Source organism: Raphanus sativus, unplaced genomic scaffold (genome assembly GCF_000801105.2).
Source record: "Raphanus sativus cultivar WK10039 unplaced genomic scaffold, ASM80110v3 Scaffold0487, whole genome shotgun sequence".
Classification (NCBI taxonomy): domain Eukaryota; kingdom Viridiplantae; phylum Streptophyta; class Magnoliopsida; order Brassicales; family Brassicaceae; genus Raphanus; species Raphanus sativus.
The window spans coordinates 1-23,008 of record NW_026615805.1 but is presented as its reverse complement, the minus strand read 5'-3'; the positions used below and the strand labels follow the sequence as shown (position 1 = coordinate 23,008).

Sequence of the window (23,008 nt, the reverse complement as noted above, 5' to 3'; positions counted from 1 at the left end):
CATGTCAGCGTCCACAAAACGTAGATTTATGCTTTTTAAAATAAAAGGTCGTTGATCTAGTAGCTACTTAACCAATATTTTAGTGTTTCTGCATTGAGTTTTGGACTCTGATTTTTAATATATAGGGAATTTATTGGGGACCAAAGAAGTAAGTGTAGACTTTAGCAAAAAAAAAAAAAAGTAAGTGTAGTCGACACACCGAATAAATCTATTGTTCTTTTTTTTTAAACAAAAATCTACTGTTCTTTTACAAAAAAAAAAAGAACTATGGTATTCTGAAATTTTTTTCTTATATATAACTTTCATCGGAAATCTTAACTTAAAACGGTTCGATAATCAACACCGGCGATTGGATAATAATATGATAATATCTAACTAATAATAAAGAAAAATAAATCTACAAACAACACTGATCTATCAATAGACAGTAACGTCTAGCATACAATTAGGCCTATAATAACACTCACAGTAACACACTTGTAAGGTAAACACGTCGAGAACAGATATCCCTAACCGGATCCAGTCGATCTCAGAAGTCTTAACCGGGTCAAAATCAAGATATTTCGACGTCATCCTTTTACATACGAATCAAAACAGAAAAGAAAGTGATGAGAAGTACGATGAAGGGCGAGGTAGCAAGTTTTGGAGTTGCGTTAGGAAACCATGGATATGAATCTGGAGGTGGCATAACGCAATTATCTCCATTGAAGTAAATGCGTCTTGGAAACGCCCATCCTTTCTCAAACGTGAACTTTGACGGGCTCTTTCGGAAGAGAAGTTCTGACTGTACATTGCCTACTGGACCGGCTTGGCTCAACATATCATTGTAGAACTTGATTCCCCAGAGCATGGCCGTGTCATCTGCAATGTATATGATCCAGACACATGAAATTAATTACCTTGAAAAACCCTCCATGTCACAATCTAATCACGCTTAGTTTTGTTTATAGGCATCATAAGAGTACCAGTGCCTACTATCTAAACTAGTATTGTATAGGGATCATAAGGGTATATATCCGAGCCTATGATATTGATCATCTAGTTGTTACTGGGTGGAATTTGTACTTGATACGGTTTCACGCCAATGGTTGCTTTGATCATATTTTCAAACTTAGAACCTAATTCCCCAAGCTTATTAAGAGTTACTGTATATGAACAAGAGAAACAATGTTCAAAAAATCGCTAAGCCCTGTATAAAGATAAGTGTCTAGGTGGATGCATATGCACCTACTAAACTAACTTTTTAAAAATTGTTTTTTAAATTTCGTTTCATAAATTTGTAATCATTCATTTATGCCAAGGCGTCTAAACAGATTATTAGAACACTGAGAACAAAATGCGAATAAAGGAACTCAAAAAGCAGGTATGGACTTACTTATGCCAGCGTAAGGACTAAGCGGTTTGTAGTTAAAGCTGAAAAGCTGAGTGACATTGTTGAAGTTGGGATGCTGAGCAACCATATTCCACAGCGAGTAATTCATATTGAAATTGAAGTTTGTGATTGAAACCTTCACTCGCCAGTACTCTTTGTAGTTAGTTTTTACATGCCAATGAACTCGGATGGGACACATATGCTGCGTACATTGCAAGAGGGGTTCGTAGTTGTTCTTCCGTGAAGAAGCTTGTATTACCGAAGCTATTTTCTGGCTGTTAGAAGAAATGATTAAGAAAACAAATAAAAACTATATTAATTTCTTAAGAGAACCTGAACTTACTCGACACATGTACCAGTTTGCGAACTATTTTGACAACCACACGAACAAGTTGGGAACGGTACGATAGTTTTATCGTAGAAGGATGAGAGTGAGACACAACAAGTGGGAGTTTTCCTGGCTAGAAACTGTGAATATGTGCACGTCATGTTCCATGTCACTAAATACAACAAGAAGAAAATGTAAAATTAGAAACAATAAAAAAAAAACATAACTTAGAAAGAAACTTTAAAACCTCTTAAACTTACTCATAGCTTGAGTCTTTCTTCGTTTATCATCAGAAAAGAATTTGGTCGGCGCAACGGTCTTCGCGGGGCCGCAAGTGTAACCAGGTCCTGGTGCCTTCAAAGTGACGTTCCTAGGTGCTCTAACCGTTGTATTAGTTGTTCCAGATTGGCCAACACTAATCTGAAAAGAAGAAGCAGCGTTGGCGGGGTCTTGTGCCCACGCACTGACCACACCACCTCTACAGCAGTTGGATATCTGGTGGTTGTAGGGAGTTCCCGGTAACAAGTCAACAACGGTTGGAGTTTTCTTGCAGCAATGAGGAGGGTCACCTTTGAACTTAGAACAATCTCCTTGTTCTGTGGCTTGCGCACCAACCATACTCCATATAACTTCCTTCTTTAACCAAGTCCATCCCAATTGCCAACCCGGGGCCTCAATGTGACGGTATTGTTGAAAATTGAAGATTGTTACACGAGCCTGACGAGGAAAAAAAATAGTCATGAATTGGTTAGTGTGGTAACTAACCATAAACTCCTTTGAAGAAACATTTTAAACAAGATTTTTGATTTACATAACAAGTGTCATTTCAAGAGACTGTGATTTTGAGGGGTAGAATTTTATAGATTTCGTACCACATAGCCATCAGGAGTCCAGCTGATGATATCCCATTTTATGGTAATGTTTCCAGTGGGATCAAGTGCATCATAAGCGTCTGTGTAAAAGATAATATCAAATTGGTGAGCTCATAAACAAAAATAAACAAAACAAAGTTTATTTTTCTCTTATTAATTGGTTAATAAGATAATATACCAGTTCTAAGTTTATACATTCAACAAGTTGACCTTCATCACCATCACCATCATTTCATCACATTGCATGGAGCCAAAAGTTTCTAATCGATTATAATTTGTAAATACTTTTGAAGAAGCTAGCATTTCAAATGTCAGTTCCTACACTATTTCTTTACTTTTCACCTTTTTAAATCGATTTCAAGGGATTTCTTAGAACCAGCAGTAATATCACAGAATGCAAAGGAGCCTAGAGTTTTTAAAACATAAAAGAAAAAAAAATTATCTTCTTTGGGTCAGAGAATTGAGCAAAACCTGTTGTGGTGAAACTGGTCCAAGAAAGGAGAAATAGAAACAAAACTGAGAATCTAGAGTAGACAATTTCCATTTCTGTGATCTATGGTCTTTGATCAGCCGTTTCTTGATCTCAGAGGAAAGCTTCTCGAAGATGTGAAAGAAAGAATGAAAGAGCTGGCTTTAGTTAACTTTAAGACTTGGAAGCACTAGAAAACAAAAGTACCTAGTTTTAATCGGTCTTTTACTGGCTTAAACTTTCTATGGATTAATAGATAATAATGATAAACTTTGACCAAAACGCCTAACAATTATAAACTTTCAGAAGAATTGTATTACTACTATCGAAAATACTTTGAAGAAGGATCCTATTTTATATACATCAGTAACATCACGCCCATCTTGGGTATTGACGTGTTGTTGCTAAACATGTATATTTTAAATGAGATTAAGCTATAGTAGGAAAATGAAATTAAGTTAGGAGTAGGCCATAGGTACGCCTAAATCATTGATGATATGATACATTTTTTTGTTCAAACAAAGTCTCCATTATTTAAAACTTCCACTTTTTTTTTGCTTAAACTTCTACATTCTTACATGAGCATTAGAGCATCATTATTGGTGGGCAAGTGAAAAGGCCCTAACTTTTTTTTTTTTTTTGATCATGAAAACATAAGAGCAACATAAGAACAGTTCTTATATAGGGGCTTTTTCCTCTTTCTTCTTTTTGGTCCTCTCTCTTTCTCCTTTAAAGGCTGTCTTAAAGGAAGACCAATAATGATGGTCTTAGCAGCCTTTTTGGATTACAAACGGCCAACTTGGTGGCTAATGATATGATACATTAGTCATAGGAAAACCTACTTGCTGCAACTTGACATTCCGTTAGAATTTCCATTAATGATGTAAAATATTATCATGTGAGAAGATGTGGTTTTTCCGATGGTACTAAAATTTTATTAAATAAAAGTGTTGAGAAAATTAAAAAAAAAAGTGTGTAGGAATGCCTGGTGCTAGGTAATTTTTTATTCCCGCTATTAGTGAAGTTTTAGTCATCTTTTAAATTAAAATAACGTAAATCTTCAGCCGGCTAAATAGATCATAGAAGGTAATGAGGAAAAACAATTACTCACTGAATATAGATTTAATTCAGTCGCTTTATCCTACAGGCTACAGCTACCATCAATTTACAAAGTACAGTTGTTTCAAGAAAGCGACGGCATATTTGTCTATTCGTTTGGGTCCATCAGAATCTAAAACTCGAGTTGTCATTCGTCTGTCAGGGAGGAAAGAATCACCGCCAATCGTATAGTACTTCCTCATCACAAGCCGCGTCACTTTTTGTTGGGTTTAAATCCTAATCAATATACTCCAGGCCGTTACTACAAGTTACATACATACGACTACAATTGTTGAAGTAATCATATGGGCTTAAGTTCATTTTTTGGGCCAAGCCCAGGTCACTTATTATTTTTTTTGTCGGCTTACGGAACCCATAACAAAAGTACACTTGTAAAGATTGTAAAGATTCTGTTTTTTACTTTTTTTTCTTCTATAAATTGGTTAATAATATTTTTAAACACATATCTTATTTGGATATTTTAGATTCTTACAAACCTATCCGGACCCAAAAACAGATTCATATCAAACAGATATTTGTATGTACATGTCTAACTAATTCTGTAAACAAATAAAAACTTTGTTAACCGGTTTAAATTCTTGTCACGAATGAAAAAAATTCATTCAAACCCATGAAACTATTATGATCAACACATTAAATAAATAATGTCGAATTATTATAGTAAATATAATTAATAAAGTGGTTAATAATAGAAAAAACGAAAACGTAATAAAATACTTAAAATAAATAAGTTTTGTTTTATATTTTGAAATAAATATTGTCAATTAATTAGAAAATACATTAAATGAAGTGATTGAAATTAGGTAAAATAAATAAAATCTGTTAAAAACACTTAAAATCGATAAGTATTATTTTGTACTTCGCTTAGACCATCTTCAATGTATTCCTCTATTTTTTTCTTCTATAATAGAGATGAGATTCTCTCCGATGTATTAAACTATTTTTCTAAAAGAATATTCTTAAAAAAAAATTTGGTTTTAAAATTAATACTTTTTAACTTATAAATGTTGAAAATTAACTTATTCATTATATCTTTTGAATTTTTTCATAAAAGTGCAATATTATTTAATTTAAACATTTTATTGCAAAAAACATTAAAAAATAATAAAACAAAGTAGACATCGTCTAACCATCATTATTAATACACTTTTCCCCTAAATAATCAAGTAATACATTATGAAATGAAAAATGAGCTCTTTTATCATTGATATTTTTGAATCGACTTAAACACTTTTGGAATCGGTTATCTTCATCAACTGATATTTGAAGCAACCAACAATAAAATCAACACGTTACATGTCCATCCATTTCGTTTGGACAATATTCTAATGATCTTTGTAGATCCGGAAGTAATTTATTAGAATATTAAATTGTTTTAATATGATGTATTAATTAATATTTAAGTTCAACTTAAATATGTTATCAATATGTAAAATCTGTGTTGAATTTTTAATAATTAAACTACAATTAATAATTATAGTTTTAAATATAAAAGTTAAGTATTATTTGTTAAAAACTTAACTTTTCACATAAAACAATAATATTATTTATTAATTTATTTATAAATGTAAAAATTAAGAATACTATGTAAACAAAAAATAATTGGGTTTTATATGTAAAAATAATGTATTTCTACATGAACATATATCTAAACTATTAAAACTGAAGTACAAATAAGATTTGACCCTTAGTTTTCCTAAATAATTACAATTTAATGCCACTAATTTAAACACATTGTCATTAACCCATTACTTAGCTAAACCATGTGTTTCCTATACCATCATAATAATTAAATTTGACAGCGTACACTTATATTATTCGAGACCAAACCAAGGAAACCAATGATGACAAATTGTTTCATATATTTCCTAGATTTTAGCATTTAAGGCCAGCAAAGATACCGTGATCTTTCTACCTAATTAATGATAAAGCATATATTTTCAAATATATTAGGTTTACATTTTGGTTCAAATAGATTAGGTTCAAAAATCCCCCAATATATTGATATTTTTATAAATCTATCTCAACACGAGTTATTAGTGGGTTTACATATATATTTAAATCCAAAATTTTGTTATGTTTTTTGATACTTTAACATTTTCAAATTATAAACCAAAATAACTAATACTATTAAAACCTGATTTATTAGTGTACATGACTATTTTAGTATTAATTTTTAACCTATATTTAAAACTAAAGTTTTGAAATTTAATATTATTTTTCAAAAAATTTAAACCTCACCTTTAAACTCCCTTAAAATATAAACTACAAGTATATAATATTTAGACTTAGGAGTATAAATGTCATTTTACATTTTTAATTAAAATATTTTGATTATTTTAGCTATATGTATGTTATAATATATAGGCATGAGACTTATTATCCGGGATTCAGATCTGATACTAAAATACTCACAGATATCTATAACCCGAATATCTAGAAGGCATATATCCAAATTAGAATACTAAAATCACTGATCCGTATACCTAAATTTTTTGGATATCTGAATTCGTCCTAGATCTAAAAATATATATCACTGATTAAAAGCTAAATATATTTATAGAAAAATTTAGGACTAACACCCGCTCGGGCGAGCGGGTCAAACTCTAGTTTTAGTTATAATCAAAAAAGCTAAGGACTATCGTGTAAATAAAAAGTTATGCTTCTATTATAGATGAATGTTATTTCTTCCCCCAAATATAGAAGAGAAAATAACAATATCTATTTTAAGGAAAAAAATAGATATGAGAAGAAATAGATTTTACTCTATTATAATATACAGAGGCAAATATGGAGGTGAATTGGAGATTCTTTTAAATAAAGTAGATTAGGAACAACCTCTCTAGAGGGTATGAACTATGAAGAATTTCTAAAACTATTTAAGACTATCTAAACTATTAAAACTGAAGTACATTTTGTATTTAACCCTGAGTTTTCTTCAATAATTACAATGAAATGCCACTGCCTTTTTAAATCAACCATTAACTCAAGTTACTAATCACTGGATTTCCTTCTCTTTGCAAACCAGTTATTACCTTAATTATTAGACCAGCGAGATTTCCTTCTTCTTTATAACAATTTTATATAACCTACCACATCAAAAACCTGATGTGTAATATATTTTTTTGTCTAAATATGGTTTTAATATATAAAACTAAACGATTGCATTGTTTTCTTTCATAACTATTGTTACATTAGTGTTTCAATCGGCTGTTCTTCTTATATTTACAACTTTTTGATTTTTTGGAGTAATTTTGACAATTAATTTAAATGAGTCAAAATTGATTGAGAATATATTTAAAGATAATTTGGGTTCACCAAATCTAAACTAATAAATTCATTGCACAATTAGATCAATAAATTTTTTTAAACATTTCCTATATTTAACCAATCAGCATTATTATAGGATAACAATCAGAATCATACGTATATTCTCTAACAAACCACCTTGCACATCACATCCAATTTAATTATATATATATATATATATATATGTATATATGTGAAAAACTTTTTATCTACTTGCAAATAGTTTATATTGGACCATTAAATAATATTTCTAAATAATTACAACTACATGCCATTGAATTAATATTTTGCATTTTCAATAATTTAATCATCATTTATTAACTTACAAAACTAAACCGAACCAAAATATTTAGCTTGGTGTAGATATTTTTTTAGATCGACCAATTCAAGTCAGTTTGGGGTATGTAAAGAGAATATTCTAATACTAAACTAATCTTCATAACAAAAGCATTTTAGGAATATTACCAAAAGATTCACCGAGATCCGAACTTTATAATTGTTTTCTATAAAATTTAACTCAGTACATATAAAATACTCCTAATTATATGTTTACTCTGATTTAAAAGGAAAAAAAAGATTGTGAGTTATGAGTGGGCGTTCGGGTACTCATTCGGGTTCCGTTTGGGTTTGTTTTGATATCAAGTTTTCGGGGTCAAAGATTTTAGTCACATTCGGACATTTCTAAATTTTGATTGGGATTCGATTCAGATATTTGCGGGTTTGTTCAGGTTCGGCTAACCCATTTAAATTATTTTTAAAATTTATTATATACTTAAAATTCTCAAAATATATAAACAAAATGATTTTTACATACAAATTTGAATAACATATGTCAGAATACCTGAATTTAACATATAAATTGGTTTAATTTAAATATTTGGATAGATAATCAATAATTATTTTAAGTTTATTTGGTGTTTTGAGTATACTTTAACTATATATATATATATATATATATATATTCAGTTATTTAAACCAATTTTAAAATATCATATATATTCTGGATGTTTTTATATACATTAAATCTAAAATAATATATATATATATAAGTATATAAATTTATTTCAAATACATTCGGGTGTCTTAAATACTTTGGTTCAGATCAGATTCAGTACTCTAAACACCAAAATTTTGATATTTAATCAATTTTGGTTTGGGTTTGATACTTCTTTTTGGATCAGGATCGGTTTAATTTATTGGATTTGGATTTTTTATCCAACTCTAATATTGACATGAAAACAACATATTTTATAAAAAAATACACCCGCACGGGCGTGCGGGTCAAAATCTAGTTATCATTTATGTTTATGGGAAGCGTAAAGTTTCAGAACTCGTTTTTGATAATTGGACTTAGACCATTTTTGGTAAGTTTTCAGGCAAAGATGCTCGTCCGTTGGGTTGAACATTATGAAAATAGTTATAATTATACGTCAAAACCGAGTTGCTTTGAACAAAAAGGTGAATATCTAAAATGTGTTGTTTGCAAATTTTGAAATGTATTCTCTCCGTTTTGAATTATATGTCTTTTTAAAGCAAATTTTTTTGTTTCAAAATGTTTTATGATTTTAATGCAAAATTTATTGATTTTTTATTTTAAGCTATTTTCTATTGGTTCAAATCTGGTTAGATGTATTGGTAATAATGTTTTATCTAGTAAATATACAAACTTAAAAGTTTTATTAATCTGTATGTCGAAATCTAGAATGACAAGTAAAATAAAACGAATGGAGTAATATTTATAAAATGGCACACAATCGAATCTTAAGTGAATAAAGGTGATGGACCAGACTCAAGTTTCGAGCCTCTGAATTTAATAAATAAACTTGCGCTTAAAATATTAATCTTTTTGTCACAAGTCATTATAAAATTAGTGATGATATTGATATACATCAACAAATATCTATCTCCGTTAATTCAGTTTTTGTAACTTAAAGCCTGAATTGTAACAATCATGGCTTTTATGTAATAAATGAATCAATACTATTAAAACATGAGAATTTTTTATCTACTTCCAAGTAGTATATATTGGACCATTACATTTAATTATTTTTCCTATTATTTTTACTTATATCTAATTTATCTAAACTATTAAAAGGGAAGTACAAATAGTATTTAGCCCTGAGTTTTGCACAAAAATTACTAACTTATGCCACTGTCTGATACACAGTCGTTTTATAACATTAGAAAATCACCTGACTTTAATTTTGAGTATTCGTGGGTTTTCTGGTTTTTTTTTCTTTAGTTTCATTTTTTTTTTTTTGGATATTCACTCTTCCGACTTTAATTTTGGTTCAGCTGAAGTTTTTTGATTATCAGTTTTGATAGTTTTCATCTTCCTCTGTTACTAGGTTGTTTCATCTTCAAGCTTATTTATATTTTAAAAGATGAATAGTGACTGCGGAAATGGTTTGGAAGTTATAAGATGTGTTTGGATCTGGTCCTGCGAAGTCCACCATGAGAGCTTCTTCCCCATGGCCATGGCCTAGCTCAATCTGCGACAGTCCACCATGAGAGAGCCGGTTCAAGCTTCACCGCTGAGTTCATCTCCTCCTCTGCGACTTACGGTGAGCATCGTGATATCCGTCGCGGCATCCCCTTTGATCTCGAGAGCAACAATGGCACATTTTGGATTATTTTATGATTTGGTCCTCCAATATATTGATTCCTTTCTGTTTGGCCCCACAATTAGGATTGTGCAGAGACATCCTCTTGATTTAGCCCCAAATTTTTTGAAAGTGAATGTAGACCCACCGAATATTTCTATTTTCTGCCTTGGTCCCTGAAATTGTCTGTTGTTTTCACGTTTGCCCCAACACTTCTAAATTCACAGAAATATCCATACGAATTCGCCTTAAACTTCTAAAGATGCCTTTTTGACCCTAATATATGCAATTATGCGTATGAATGCAATATATACACCTAATATGTCATCTAAATGATTAAAATGAGATAAAATTACAATGTATAAACAATAAAGATGTTATGCGTATACATATCATATAAAAATATGTAATATAGTGAGTATTAAAAATATATAAAATATTTATTTTATAGAAAACATGAAACCCGCGCGGATGAAAGGCTAGTTTATTATTAAATTTACACCTTAGCCTAAAATTATGGAACAACATAACTAACCTATTCTTATAAAACATAATCAAACGAAAGCAATATTTTAAATTAATGAATGTCTATAAATATCTCTGTCTCTTAAAACTGTAAACCATATATAAAAATATTTAATATTTTTAAAGTCAAAAAAGAAAAATTATTTTAGATACTTAAATTAAATTGATTATATTTATCAATTTGAAACCAACATCTAATATATAAACGGCCACAACCTACACATTTTATATATAGATGCGTTTAATTTATTATCTGTTGTTAGAAATTTTTTAATGTAATTTAGTTTAATTATTAAAATAAATTTCAGTATAAATAGGTTTATAAAAGATAAAAATAGTACTGTGAAAAAGAAGTGTGATTATGTAAGATACAAATTATCAAGATATTTTATCTAAAATATTTTAAAATAGTTAATTTTTATTCTTAAAAATTCAAAAATGTGATTTTTAACTGAATTATTCGAAATTATCCAAAAAACAGAGATCACACCGAAACGGCAAAACCAAAATAAACTCAAAATTTTATTGGGTTCTAACATTGTTATCCAGATCTAACCGGAAACATAATAATCAAATTAAAATTAAACCTAAATTCATAAATAATTGAACGGTTCATATATATCTCTTGAACTGAAAAAATCAAAAGTCACAACAGAACCGAAACCAAAAAAAGAAAAAAAAAAAAGAAATGGGGATCGAATCAAAACTGATGCTCATGACTAAACATATTAGTGAACAAATAGAAGGGTTAATAAATTTGTCGACAAAAAATAATTCCGTGCTTTTAAGGGCGGATCATAAATTTGGTTCAACTATTTGAAAAATCGATTTGCTGATGCGGGTTGTGAGTATTTTATTCGAGGTGGTGCGGGTTGGTAGATTTTGGATTGCGGGTACCCGCCGACCCGAAAAGTATTTAAAAAATAAAAGTAAAAAGAAAAGTAAACACCTTTTAAAAAAATGGTAACTTAAAAAAATATAAATTTTATTATAAATATATTTTTATATTTTATAATAATTAAATTAAATAATTATTTTAAAAATTTATAACCCGCAAATAACCGCAAAATTAAATGGGGTGGATGCCGGTACAAATTATTTGTTTGGAGGTTGTGCGAATCATATTTTTTGACCAAAACAAAATTAAAATCTGCGGGTTGGCGGGTTCGACCGGCAATCCAGCCCTAACCGAGCGTATATCAGATCAATTTTTTAAATTGCTATTATTTAATAAAATATATTTTGATTAACATTTACACACAAATATGATTACAAATAAAAATTCAAATATAATAACAAAAAACAAAAATATGAGAATTAAAATAAACAAAAAAATATACCCGCCTTTTAAAGGGCGGGTCAGAATCTAGTTTTCTCTATTAAAAGAGAAGTACCATTTTTATCTACTATTTAGAAGTCATGATAGGTCAATTTCATTAGTTACATAATATCACATAATAATCAATAAGAATATTAATAATAAATTAATTTTATCTATGAATTTATATTTTATTTTTAATTATAACAAAATCTGTTGAGAAATCTAACAAAATCCTACTAAACTTTTGAAAATATTTGTATTAAATTCTAGATTAATTAATTCAAAAAATCCTACTAAACTTTTAAAACCATTTATATTAAATTCTAAATTAGTTAATTTCATAATTAATAATAAAATATTAATTAAATGTTATTATAAACAAAAAAAGTTCTATGTTAAGTGCTTATAAATTTATAATTATAATCTGTATTATATTAAGATAGAAGTATTATATAAAAATAAAATAAAAAATTAAATTATTAAATTAACCTATTTAATTTCTTGAAAATGCTTTCATTTAAGTAAATTATCATTTACCATTAAACGAGTTAAAATTTCTTAACTACGTAATATTTTATACCAAAATAAAGTTATTAAGATATGTTGAATTTTTTTTCTACAGCTATATGTTTTTCAAAAATCATATGTTGAAGAATATTTTTAATTTTATTATTTCAAATTATATGTACCAAACTCAAAAAATGTAATAACATATAATAAAAAGGTAAAATAGATAAAACAAATCATTATATATTAATAAGAATAAGAAACATAAACAATAAAATTTAATAGTTATACAATACATAACATTAAAATGTAAATCATATATCAAAAAGTTATAATAATTTCAAATTTTATAAAATGAAAAAACACCCGCACGAATGTGCGGGTTAGACTCTGGTAGTCAATAAAACAAACATATGTTTCACTTGATGGAAAAAGTACCTGTTGGGTTTTGTAGTATAAAATCAAGTTATCATCTCATTCATCTGAAAAGTTGACACACATTTATACTAGCAGAAAAACAAATGATTCTCCCAATTGAATTATTATTTCTTTTTAGTTTTTTTTTTGTATCAGCAACACGAAAATAGGTTCAACAAATTATCTTCTTCAATGATGAAAGATATCAACATATGCAGTTTTTTTTTAAACATATGCAATTGTATCTTTGTTCTATGAAACCGTCACAGTCACATTCTGGACGTTTAAAGATTTATAGAAAGAAATTAATTATGTCTACTCTGCAATTCTTTTTTATCAATAGATTTTAATATTGTAATTTTGAATTTACGTTCTTATTATTTTTACAAATACCAGTTGTCCTACGATAATAAAATAATGTTCCTACATAAATTATGGTCTCGTCTCCAAATTCAATTTCCAAGGTATTAAATTCAACTTCCAAGATATTAACATGTGATATGCACTTTAAGGACAACTCCATTCATAGATACTCTAGCAGCATCACCAACGGAAAAAAACTCAAAATGCATATCTAAATATAAAAATATTGTTATTCTTTATATACTAAATCACAAGTCGTCTGGCGAATAGAATTTTGACACATGGCGTAATGTACAAAATATAATTTCTACAAAAAATTGGTTTTAATCCTAATTTTTCTAAAACAAAAATAACTTTTCCTAAAATTTCTCACACGATCACGATTTAAAAGTTGAAACTGTATCTTTTATAAACATTTTATCTGTTTATTTTAGTCTATATTCTCCTCTCCTTCTCTCTCTCTTTTCTTCTTCGTGTCTCTTTCATCTCCTCCATTTATTTTCTGTTGAATTCTTGACTGGTAAAAAATATTCAAGTTTATGATTATTTTTTGTTTAGATTCAGTTTACTCTTATTCTCAATTAATAATCTCTTAATTGTTTATCGCAGGTTAAAAATGGAACTTGAGTATGCTTAACTTTTCAGTAGAAGAATGAATAAATCAAAGTTTTGTCAGTAAAGAAGGTAAGAAAAATCTGCCAATCTTATCTACAAGATGCGTATTTATAGATCTGTTCTTTCGATGGCTTATATATTTATGAAATTACTTACCTTTCTTTGCATCCTAAGAATTACCGAAACATAGAAGGAAGAAAACCAAGGAAGATTCTTTTCAAAAAAAAAAGAAAACCAAGGAAGAAAACAAAAGACAAACAAAACAAATAATCTGCAACAAATTTAAAAAAGTAAAACCGTCAATAATTTGAAAATAAGTGGGTATATTTAGTTCTTTTCATATTTTACTCTTTAGACATATTTATTTTTTGTTTTTGTAGTGTAGAAGAAATACAATCATAGCTAACAAAATTAAACTTCTTGAGAAATCAGAGGTCTGTCAAAAAACATTTACATTTAAAGTTTTTATTTTACTTAGCTCTCATTAGCTTTCTGTTTTTTATATGATGCAGAGACTTCATACCCAAGTGACATGGAGATGGTCTTCACATACTCTGTTTTTATCGAAGGACATCACTCGTACTTTGACATTGATGAGTCTTCTGGTGGAGTGAATGGTACTGATAATTGCAGGTGGAATTAGGAACAATGGAACAAGTACACGCAAGACTTGTCACTGCCTCACCATGCCAACAAGCAGTGCAGGTCAGTTTGCCATTGGTTCTGACCTGTGGTCTTGTTTTCTTCTTGTTTAGCACATGTATATTGTATTGTTGTAGTTACGTTGAAAGTGTATTCACAAGTCTTTGTTCTTCCTTCTCAAGTTGTTTCTTCTTTCTCAAGTTATTTCAACTTTTTTTAAGAAACTTTACTTAAGAAACTTGCAATGGAGGACAACAATTGAAATGTCTCTTAACTAAAGTTTTCAACACAAATTTATTACTAAATAAATGATTAAGAGACCCTAATGGGGGTTAGGGATAAAAATGCTCACTTCTCACACCTTTTTCTTATATTTCTCTCCTATTTTTATTTTTCTTAACAAGGAGAATGGCAAAGAAAAATATCTCATTGAAGATATTTTAAAACTACTCCAATGGAAGTATGTAGATGAGTTTCTCATCTTTAAAATAAATAAATAAATTAGTAAATAAGAAAGAGAATGTGTGAGATTCTCAAATGAGAGTCAATGAGAAAATCATTAGAGCCTCTAATGCCACATGTTTATTTGTTGTCCAAGTATTGATGATTTAATTCTTTTTGAACTTTTAATTTTAGTTATGTAAACAAGTTAAATCAAAATAGTAATATCAATTTGTTGAGATAATTGTTTTGAAATACCCACCAATAACATTGCTCCTAATCACACTTGTTCATATTCTTTAGAACTCCTAATCACACTTGTCAACTTATAGATGACTTGATTTCTTTTTAACATTTAGAATAATAAATTTAGGTCATCTATAACTAGAACCCATCTTAGATGCTAATGCAATAAGGTTAATGTAAGAGATGTTCTCAAACTGACATAATAAAAGCTGAGATGTTAGAAAATAGATGTTCTCTGATTAACACCCTGTTAACATCTATTAACAGAACTTATGGATGATTTGTTTATTCTTTTTTTGTTACAAAAGACCGACTTTCTTATTATTGTTACATCCCCTCTCTTTTTTTCTTGACCAAAAGATCATAAAAAACACATTATCAAGGGTAAAAAGCAACATATACAAAATTACAAACATATATAAAAAGGATGAATACAAATTCAAACTGAGCGTTTGCAAAGGTTGTAGTAAGTGCAAGTTGCGTCTTTCCCATTAACCTGTTTGAGGCAATTAGCGGCAATATTACATTTATAAGCCGCCGCTCCCAGCAGACCGTCGTAGCTTATAACTGTTGGTTTCAGAATCCGCCCCATCACCGCTTCAACTCCCTCTTCGTCCCCCTCAACCGCCGCCATTATGCATCCTCCGACAGTATCTCCAGGGGCACATCCATCATATCTCAACCCACTTGTGGCGTTCCCTGCAGATGCAGTTGCCAAAGCCGCGGCGAGAAGAAGCAAAAGAGAGACCGTGAAGAAGAAGGAGAAAACTGAATTGGTCATGTTTAAAGCTAAAAGCTCAGAGATGTGGAATGAATGAGAGGAAGACGATCACACCCTCTTATCTTATATCCCTACATTTTAGTTTACTATAAGCATTGACTATAATAAGTCTATAAGTCAATGATGAAATTCAGTGGGGTTTTTTTTTGGTTTAAAAAGAAAGTAATTAAATGTTCATACATTGATTTCTTTTTTTGTCTTCATTCTCTTGTTCATCTAATAATTGCGCTAGCTTGACAATTTTTCTCTTATATGTTATCATACATATGCACACATATATTATTCAACTTAAGTAACAAATGATTGTATTTTCTTTAATCAATTCGGTAGATCATAGATTTGGGAGTCCTTAACCGATCGATACACGAACGAGAACACTTAGGCAAATCAAATTGTATGTGTATTTTATAATGTAACTTGACTATTGTTTTTGTTTTATTTTACTTTTTTCATCCGTTAAGTCAGTTGTTCTTCTCCAATCCTATACAAAGGTCCGAAACAATTTTTTTTTTGTTTTTTTTTAAAGGGCTCAGGTACGAAACAACTACATACTATTGTTTTACTTCTGGGTGAACAATCTGGTTTTGCTATATATTACTATAGAGACGCTATAAGACAACATCACATCAGTGACTTTCCGAAAAAACATGATCAACAATTGTAGTCCACTTGAAAAACTTTACTGGTTAAAAGGCGTTGCACATGCTTTTTCTTCTTCTCCAAGCCACAAGCTTTGCATAAACTTCTCCTTTGAGATGGCCAAGGGTAGCCCTAATTAACCCCCTCTCATAGGTGTTTGGAATAATCATATTTACTCATTGGTGTTTCAAAGGGACTTAATTCCGTTTCAAAGTGGCTCATTATAGATCTTTCTACCTCAGTATTTTTTATTTTTTTCTGTTTCGCTTTGTGATTTCAGAACCGTCTTTTAGCATATGCAATGGAGTAGTCAAACATGGTTCTGATTCTAAAAGAAACAGAATTCTAAAAAGAAGATGCATGAATTAGAACTTTAAACTTTAAATAACTATACTTTTAAATTTAGGATCTATAATTTCAAAAGAATCTATAAATATAGATGGGGTTATTAACATTTAGAACTATAAATTTAATTCTTCAAATATACCATTAATATTATTTTGAATACTGTCTATAAATATTTTGAGACGGCACTGGTAATTTTGGTAATTTTGTTTTTTTTTTTCTCGTCTTTTAAAAGGTTTATATGTTTTCTTCTTGTGTTTCTTTTCCAGTCTTTTAAAGGTTTTATATATGTGTTTATTTATTCTTGTTCTGTTTCTTCAGGAAAAAAAAATATTATAGAAAATACCTGCAGATAGTTTGCAAGCATGCAAATATATATATACATATATATATATATATATGTATATATAACACTTACTTTCACCTCTTCCATTGTGAAAAAGTCAATTCAGATTGCAACTCCAATCAAAAGCCAAAGCAGCGGGCCTATGATATGTAACAATCAAGCACGACAATGTGCACTACAATGCTATCACTAGTTTTAGCTTTAGCTCAAAAAACTTATATCGATGCTCTTGGATCCGATGCCATTTTCTTTTTAAGGACAGCTATCTTCTCTTAATTGGTTTGACTGAATAAACCTTTATAATCCAAGTCCTCTGTGAAATAAGAAAATAATTTATTCATTCTTATCTTCTTCTACTTGTTTTACCTTAGGTTTTCATCATGCATTTAATTGGGGAGTCCTTTTCTTTTTTGTTTCAACAGACCAACTTGCTTATTATTGTTACACCCACTCACTCTTTTTAACCAAATTATCATAAAACACACATGATTAAGGGGAAAAAGCAACATATAATAGATACAATGATAAAAAAGGAAGAGGAAAAATTTAAGCTGAGCGTTGGCAACGGTCGTAGTAGGTGCAAGTTGCGTCTTTCCCATTAACCTGTTTGATGCAATTAGCGGCGATATTACAGGGGAAAAGCAGGCTGTCGCTGCAGAGGTTTTGGGCTTATAACCTTTCTTGGCTGCAGAATCCGCCGTACCACCTCTTCCTTCTCAGCCGACGCCATTATGCATTCTCTGACGCTATCTCCTGGAACACATCCATCATATCTCAACTCACTTGTGCCGTTCCATGTAGATGCAGCCGCGAGAAGAAGCAAAAGAGAGACTGTGATGAAGAAGAAGAAAAATGATTTGTTCATGTTTAAAGCTTAGAATGCTAGGAGATGTGGAATTATTATATGTGAGGAGGAAGAAAATATCCTTTTTCAGTTATCTTTACATCCACACATTAGTTTTAGTACTGTCCTTTTTTTTAGTAGTACTGTCTTTTAGTTATTTGATTTTGTCGGCTCCGTCTTTTTTGATCCCAAATCTACCATTTACTGAAATAGTTAACCTTAAAAATGTACAATCACTTCACATAATGTATAACATAGTTTATGTGAATCATAAAACGTCATCAAATACATTTGACAACGCAGAGGTCACTATATATTTGTATCCTTCTTCATTTCATCCTTATATTACTTGCAAGTAGGCTTTAAGTAAGACCAAATACAATGTATCTTATTGTAGTATTAAACTCTTAAACAAGGAAAATAGGAAGATAACAAAACACACATAGTTAAGAAGAGATGAAACAAAACAACATATACAACAAATAAAAGGGGAAAGAAACTAACAAAAAGTTAGCTAAGTGGCACGTTTGCATCTGTTGTAGTAAGTGCATGGTGCGTTTCCCCCGTTAGCTGTTCCTATGCAGTTACCTGCGATCTTACCATTACAAGTTGGCTGCTTCTGCAGAGCTGCGTAGCTTAGTTGCCTCCTCTGTTGTTGCAGAATCCTCCTCACCACCGCCTCAACTCCCTCCTCATCTTCAACCACCGCCGTTATGCATTCTCCAACGGTTTGTCCGGAAGCACATCCACCGTAACTAAACCCACTTGTGGTGTTGCCTGAAGATGCGGTTGCAGAAGCCGCCACAAGAAGAAGCAGAAGAGAGACAGTGAAGAACAAGAAGAAGAAAACTGATCTTGTCATGTCTAGAAAGATAGGAGAGTTGTGGAATGTAATGAGAACAAGAAGATGATAAGCATCACATATCATCTTATATTGTTATGTGCACATTAGTTTACAATCTTTTATTCATTCTTGTTGGTCTAATAATTGCGGTTGGTCATTGACTCCAGTAGACACATACATATATTATTCATTTAAACAACAAATTATTCTGATATTATTGATCATATGGTTAAAATAAATAACATTTTTTATGAACATTTTGTTTCTGGTGAAAACAGAACAACAAGAAGAAATAAATACAAAACTAACAGTAAAAAGAAACAAGAAATTACAAAGGAAGAGAGCAAAATGTAATGTATGAAGGCACCTACATGTGAGAGCCTCTAATCCTGGAGATCTCAAGCAAAAGTTTATGCAAAGCTTGTGGCTTGGAGAAAAAAGGAGCATGATCAGCACCTTTTAACCGGTAAACTTTTTCAGGAGGACTACTATTGATCATGTTTTCTTGGAGAGCCACTGGTATGGCATTGTCTTCTAGCGTCTCTATGTAGTACCGTCTCACCGATCCATAGTTACCATCTGAGAGAGAGAGTTTCTCAAGAACCGGCGCAAATGGGATTGACCTCATCGACACAGAAGCCAATGCAACATCCTTTGAAGGGCTTGGTTGAACAAAAGGTCTTTAAGAAGAGACCTGTCTAAGTCAATGGCGGTTGGAGGGTGTTCGTTGCCATTTGTGTAGATAAATATCTGAGCTTTTCTCATTAAATCGCTCTGACCTGCCTGCAGCGAGAACATATCAAGTGTACTCTGACCATGAGTCAACATCGCTGCAGCGAGGAACACAGCTTTTGAAATCTTGAGAGGAAACAGTTCCATAGCATAAGATATACATGCTCCACCCAAGTCATGACCAACCAAGATCACCTGCAAATGTTTTTACATCAAAAAAACATTTTTTTTCAAGAAGATGAAATTAGAAGCAAACAGAAAAAAACAGAACCTTCTCTCCTGTGGGAAGCTTTTCAAGAACATCAGTAAGTGGCTTCACGTATTGTGACAAACTGGAGATGCTATTTATATTGTAGGAGTTGATACCACAACCAGCTAAGTCTATGGAGGTAACTTTGAACCATCTTCTTCGAGGAGCGCGATGGTTTTGTACCAACACCAAGCTCCAAAACCTCCTCCATGGATGAGGGATAAAATGGTTTGTTTCCACGTCATCTAGCTTTTATACCCTATTCAAAGAACAGAACTATGAAGTTAACTTCCAGATAAAGAATGAAAACCAAGAAAATGTATTAAACTGTTTCCTATTTTGCAAGCTGGTGAGGTTTATATGGTACTTAGGACAAACAGAAACTGAATCATCTAGAAGGATTAAGGTCAGGGGCGGTGTTGAGCATAACATTAGCCCTATTGCCCCCCTAAAATTTTAAAAATAACCGCAAATTTGTAAAAAAAATATTTCGAATTAAAATTCTAACAAAATTGTTTACAGCCACAAAATCTCAGGGACGACCTTGATTAAGATGAAATAGTCACCACAATCAAACCATTATCCATAATCAATGAAAGAAAAATAGATGCAGCAGACACTAACACCAACCTCTAAAGTGGTTGAGCCAACAAAGTAAAATTAAAGAATCTACAGAAAATGAGAATCCAATCTGTAGATTCTTTATTCAAATACCATTTGAGACAACTTCACATGTTTTAAATAATTAAGACACGAGTTTAAGGAATGTCTTTGACTTAGTCAAGAAATATTATTCAAAGTCAAAAACCTTGTTCAGAAGAAACTGATTAAGGCTGTAACAGAGGATCCGTGGAGGATCTTGACCTTGTGCTGGAGCTCCGAGGCAACTGATTCTTCTTCGAACCGGAGACAGGGATAACGTTGCGACGCGGACCGGTCGAACGGAAGCGATCCGCCGTTGTTCTGGTGTCCGAACAAAATGGCATCTTCGAACTTGTTGTCCCTCGTAGAGGAAGAAGAAGACGATCTGAGCCTGTTCCTAGGACCCGAAGCTGACCTGGGTACGAATGGTTGACGCTTTCGTGATGGGTCGTCTCTTCTTGACGGGCTTAGGCGGAGCAAACAAAGAACAGAGGTTTCCCATGAAATGAGAATGAACGAAGTCTCGATCTTGAGAGAGAGAAAGGTTTGGGCTTTATGGAGTTTTAGAGAGAGAGAGAGAGTAAGAAAGGTTTGGCCTTTATGGAGTTTGAGAGAGAGAAGTGACGTGGGGGCCGGGGGGGGGGGGGGGGGGGTGGTTCAGGTGAAAGTGGTGGAGAGAAGCTGGCAACTTTTTTGAATAGCCTTCTCACATCGTGTGCAACCGTGAGTCTAGAGAGGGACCATGCTAAAGGGGAAAGTGCTTACAATTTTATAATTACTTTCTTTTGTTTTTTTTTTAAAGTATTTTATTTTCTATAGAAATATTTGTTTTTTGTTGACAAAAAAAATAGAAATATTTGTTTTTTAATGCCCACACTTCATTTTTTTTTTTGTTGGTCACTCTTTACATAGTATATGTGTTGGCGCATTCAAATCCTAAGATTGAAGTGGGATGAAGTTACTTCGATGATACATAACAACATGGTTAGAAGGTGAAGAAGAAGAAACTAGATAAGTAGAATGGCTATTTGTGTATTCATTTTGTGAGGCAGCTGGGACCCTCTATAGAGATGGTTTGCAATTTTGAGTTACTGCCGCTATTGAAACAGTCTGAGATATGGTTGTAGCTAGTTAGAGCAATTTGAGAACTGGAGTTAGTGATGGCAGTATTTTTTTTTTTTGAAACACTAGTGATGGCAGTATATATCGTGCTTATATGCAACATGTTCTCAGATTGTAACAAGTGTACCAGTCTGATGTAGCGGAAGCTTTTAGGGATAGAACTAGATCCGTTTATTCCAAGAATACACGAATCTAGGGTTTGTGAATACTCTTCACAGTGCTTAATTAAAAGCTCTTATGGGTTGTGAATACTCTTCACAGTGGTTTATAAAAACCTTGAGAATACTTTTTTCAGTGGTTTATCCAAACCTCTTCTGGAAAACTTGTTTTCTTAAATCATCATAAAACTCCCTACAACCATAGGTCTAAAAGACTATATATAAAGAAAACCATAAAACCCTAAAACATTAAGATAATTATCAAATAATTTATAAAATAAATAATAAGATAAATGGAAATATTCCAAATATTTATCTGCATTATTTCTTCGGGTTGGAGAAGATTCGTCCTCGAATCTTGATCATAGTCTTCGAATCCAGAACATTTTTCCAAGAAAAACTCTTCCTCGAATCTTCAATAGCTTGTATCGCACGATTTTTGCACGAATCCGATTGTAACTTGAATCTTCAAAAATCCGTTTTTGCACAAAATTTGCACATAACAGATAATTAAGATTCTGCCCAAAATCTTCATCAATACAACTTTGCCCTATTTTTGCACGAAAATCGTTCTGCACAGACTTTACACAGATCTCGCCCCGTCCGAATTTTGCACAAACTTCATCTTTATAGACAGAGTCGACAACACAAATATCTTCTTCGATAAATCTCTCCTCGTCATCATCATCATCCAACTGCACATCTTGAGCTCGTGCTGCTTCTCTTTTCTTTAATGCCTCATCGAACTTATTTAATGCCGTGCAGAAATCTTGTTCTAACTTCTTATAAATCTTGAGATCTTGTTTAAGTTTTCCAAGATATGATCTTGTTTAAGCTTTTCCAAGATCTCAGCTAGTGTTTGTGTTGTTGTAGATACATCTGCGATCAAGATAATAGAACCGTTTGGCTCTGATACCAACTGATGTAGCGGAAGCTTCTAGGGATAGAACTAGATCCGTTTATTCCAAGAATACACGAATCTAGGTTTGTGAATACTCTTCACAGTGCTTAATTAAAAAGCTCTTAGGGTTTTGTGAATACTCTTCACAGTGGTTTATAAAAACCTCTTTAGGGTTTGAGAATACTCTTCTCAGTGGTTTATCAAAACCTCTTCTGGAAAACTCTTTTTATTAAATCATCATAAACTGAATACAAA

The 23,008-nt window shown here is 31.2% G+C and overlaps 3 protein-coding genes, 1 long non-coding RNA gene and 2 pseudogenes across 4 annotated transcripts; 1 reads left to right on the top strand and 5 right to left on the bottom strand.

Moving 5' to 3' along the window:
• Nucleotides 1–396: 396 nt before the first annotated feature.
• Nucleotides 397–3,253, bottom strand: LOC130502295 (COBRA-like protein 2). The gene is made up of 6 exons (XM_056997066.1): nt 3,044–3,253; nt 2,573–2,652; nt 1,961–2,417; nt 1,716–1,872; nt 1,376–1,647; nt 397–861 (listed from the first exon to the last, which is right to left on the bottom strand). The coding sequence occupies exons 1-6, from the start codon at nt 3,114–3,116 to the stop codon at nt 578–580; spliced, it is 1,323 nt and encodes a 440-aa protein (XP_056853046.1). The 5' UTR covers nt 3,117–3,253; the 3' UTR covers nt 397–577.
• Nucleotides 3,254–13,606: 10,353 nt separating this feature from the next.
• Nucleotides 13,607–14,636, top strand: LOC108809906 (uncharacterized). Its single transcript, XR_001942927.2, has 3 exons — nt 13,607–13,725; nt 13,815–13,889; nt 14,333–14,636. It is a non-coding gene; the product is annotated as an uncharacterized LOC108809906 (long non-coding RNA).
• Nucleotides 14,637–15,380: 744 nt separating this feature from the next.
• On the bottom strand, nt 15,381–16,019 carry LOC130502292 (protein RALF-like 27). The gene has a single exon (XM_056997063.1). The coding sequence runs from the start codon at nt 15,928–15,930 to the stop codon at nt 15,589–15,591; it is 342 nt and encodes a 113-aa protein (XP_056853043.1). The 5' UTR covers nt 15,931–16,019; the 3' UTR covers nt 15,381–15,588.
• Nucleotides 16,020–17,661: 1,642 nt separating this feature from the next.
• Nucleotides 17,662–18,196, bottom strand: LOC130502293 (protein RALF-like 27; annotated as a pseudogene).
• Nucleotides 18,197–18,469: 273 nt separating this feature from the next.
• Nucleotides 18,470–19,041, bottom strand: LOC108810534 (protein RALF-like 27). The gene has a single exon (XM_018582640.2). The coding sequence runs from the start codon at nt 19,030–19,032 to the stop codon at nt 18,619–18,621; it is 414 nt and encodes a 137-aa protein (XP_018438142.2). The 5' UTR covers nt 19,033–19,041; the 3' UTR covers nt 18,470–18,618.
• Nucleotides 19,042–19,163: 122 nt separating this feature from the next.
• On the bottom strand, nt 19,164–21,214 carry LOC130502294 (putative methylesterase 11, chloroplastic; annotated as a pseudogene).
• Between the last annotated feature and the right edge of the window lie 1,794 nt (nt 21,215–23,008).

Excerpts from the sequence above, each read along its gene's own strand:
- LOC108810534 (XM_018582640.2), bottom strand. The coding sequence starts at position 19,032 with ATGATATGTGATGCTTATCATCTTCTTGTTCTCATTACATTCCACAAC.
- LOC130502295 (XM_056997066.1), bottom strand. The coding sequence starts at position 3,116 with ATGGAAATTGTCTACTCTAGATTCTCAGTTTTGTTTCTATTTCTCCTT. Across the intron at positions 2,418-2,572 it reads GGACTCCTGATGGCTATGTG|GCTCGTGTAACAATCTTCAA; the intron begins GTACGAAATCTA and ends TTTCCTCGTCAG. Across the intron at positions 1,648-1,715 it reads CAAACTGGTACATGTGTCGA|CCAGAAAATAGCTTCGGTAA; the intron begins GTAAGTTCAGGT and ends TTCTTCTAACAG.
- LOC130502292 (XM_056997063.1), bottom strand. The coding sequence starts at position 15,930 with ATGACCAATTCAGTTTTCTCCTTCTTCTTCACGGTCTCTCTTTTGCTT.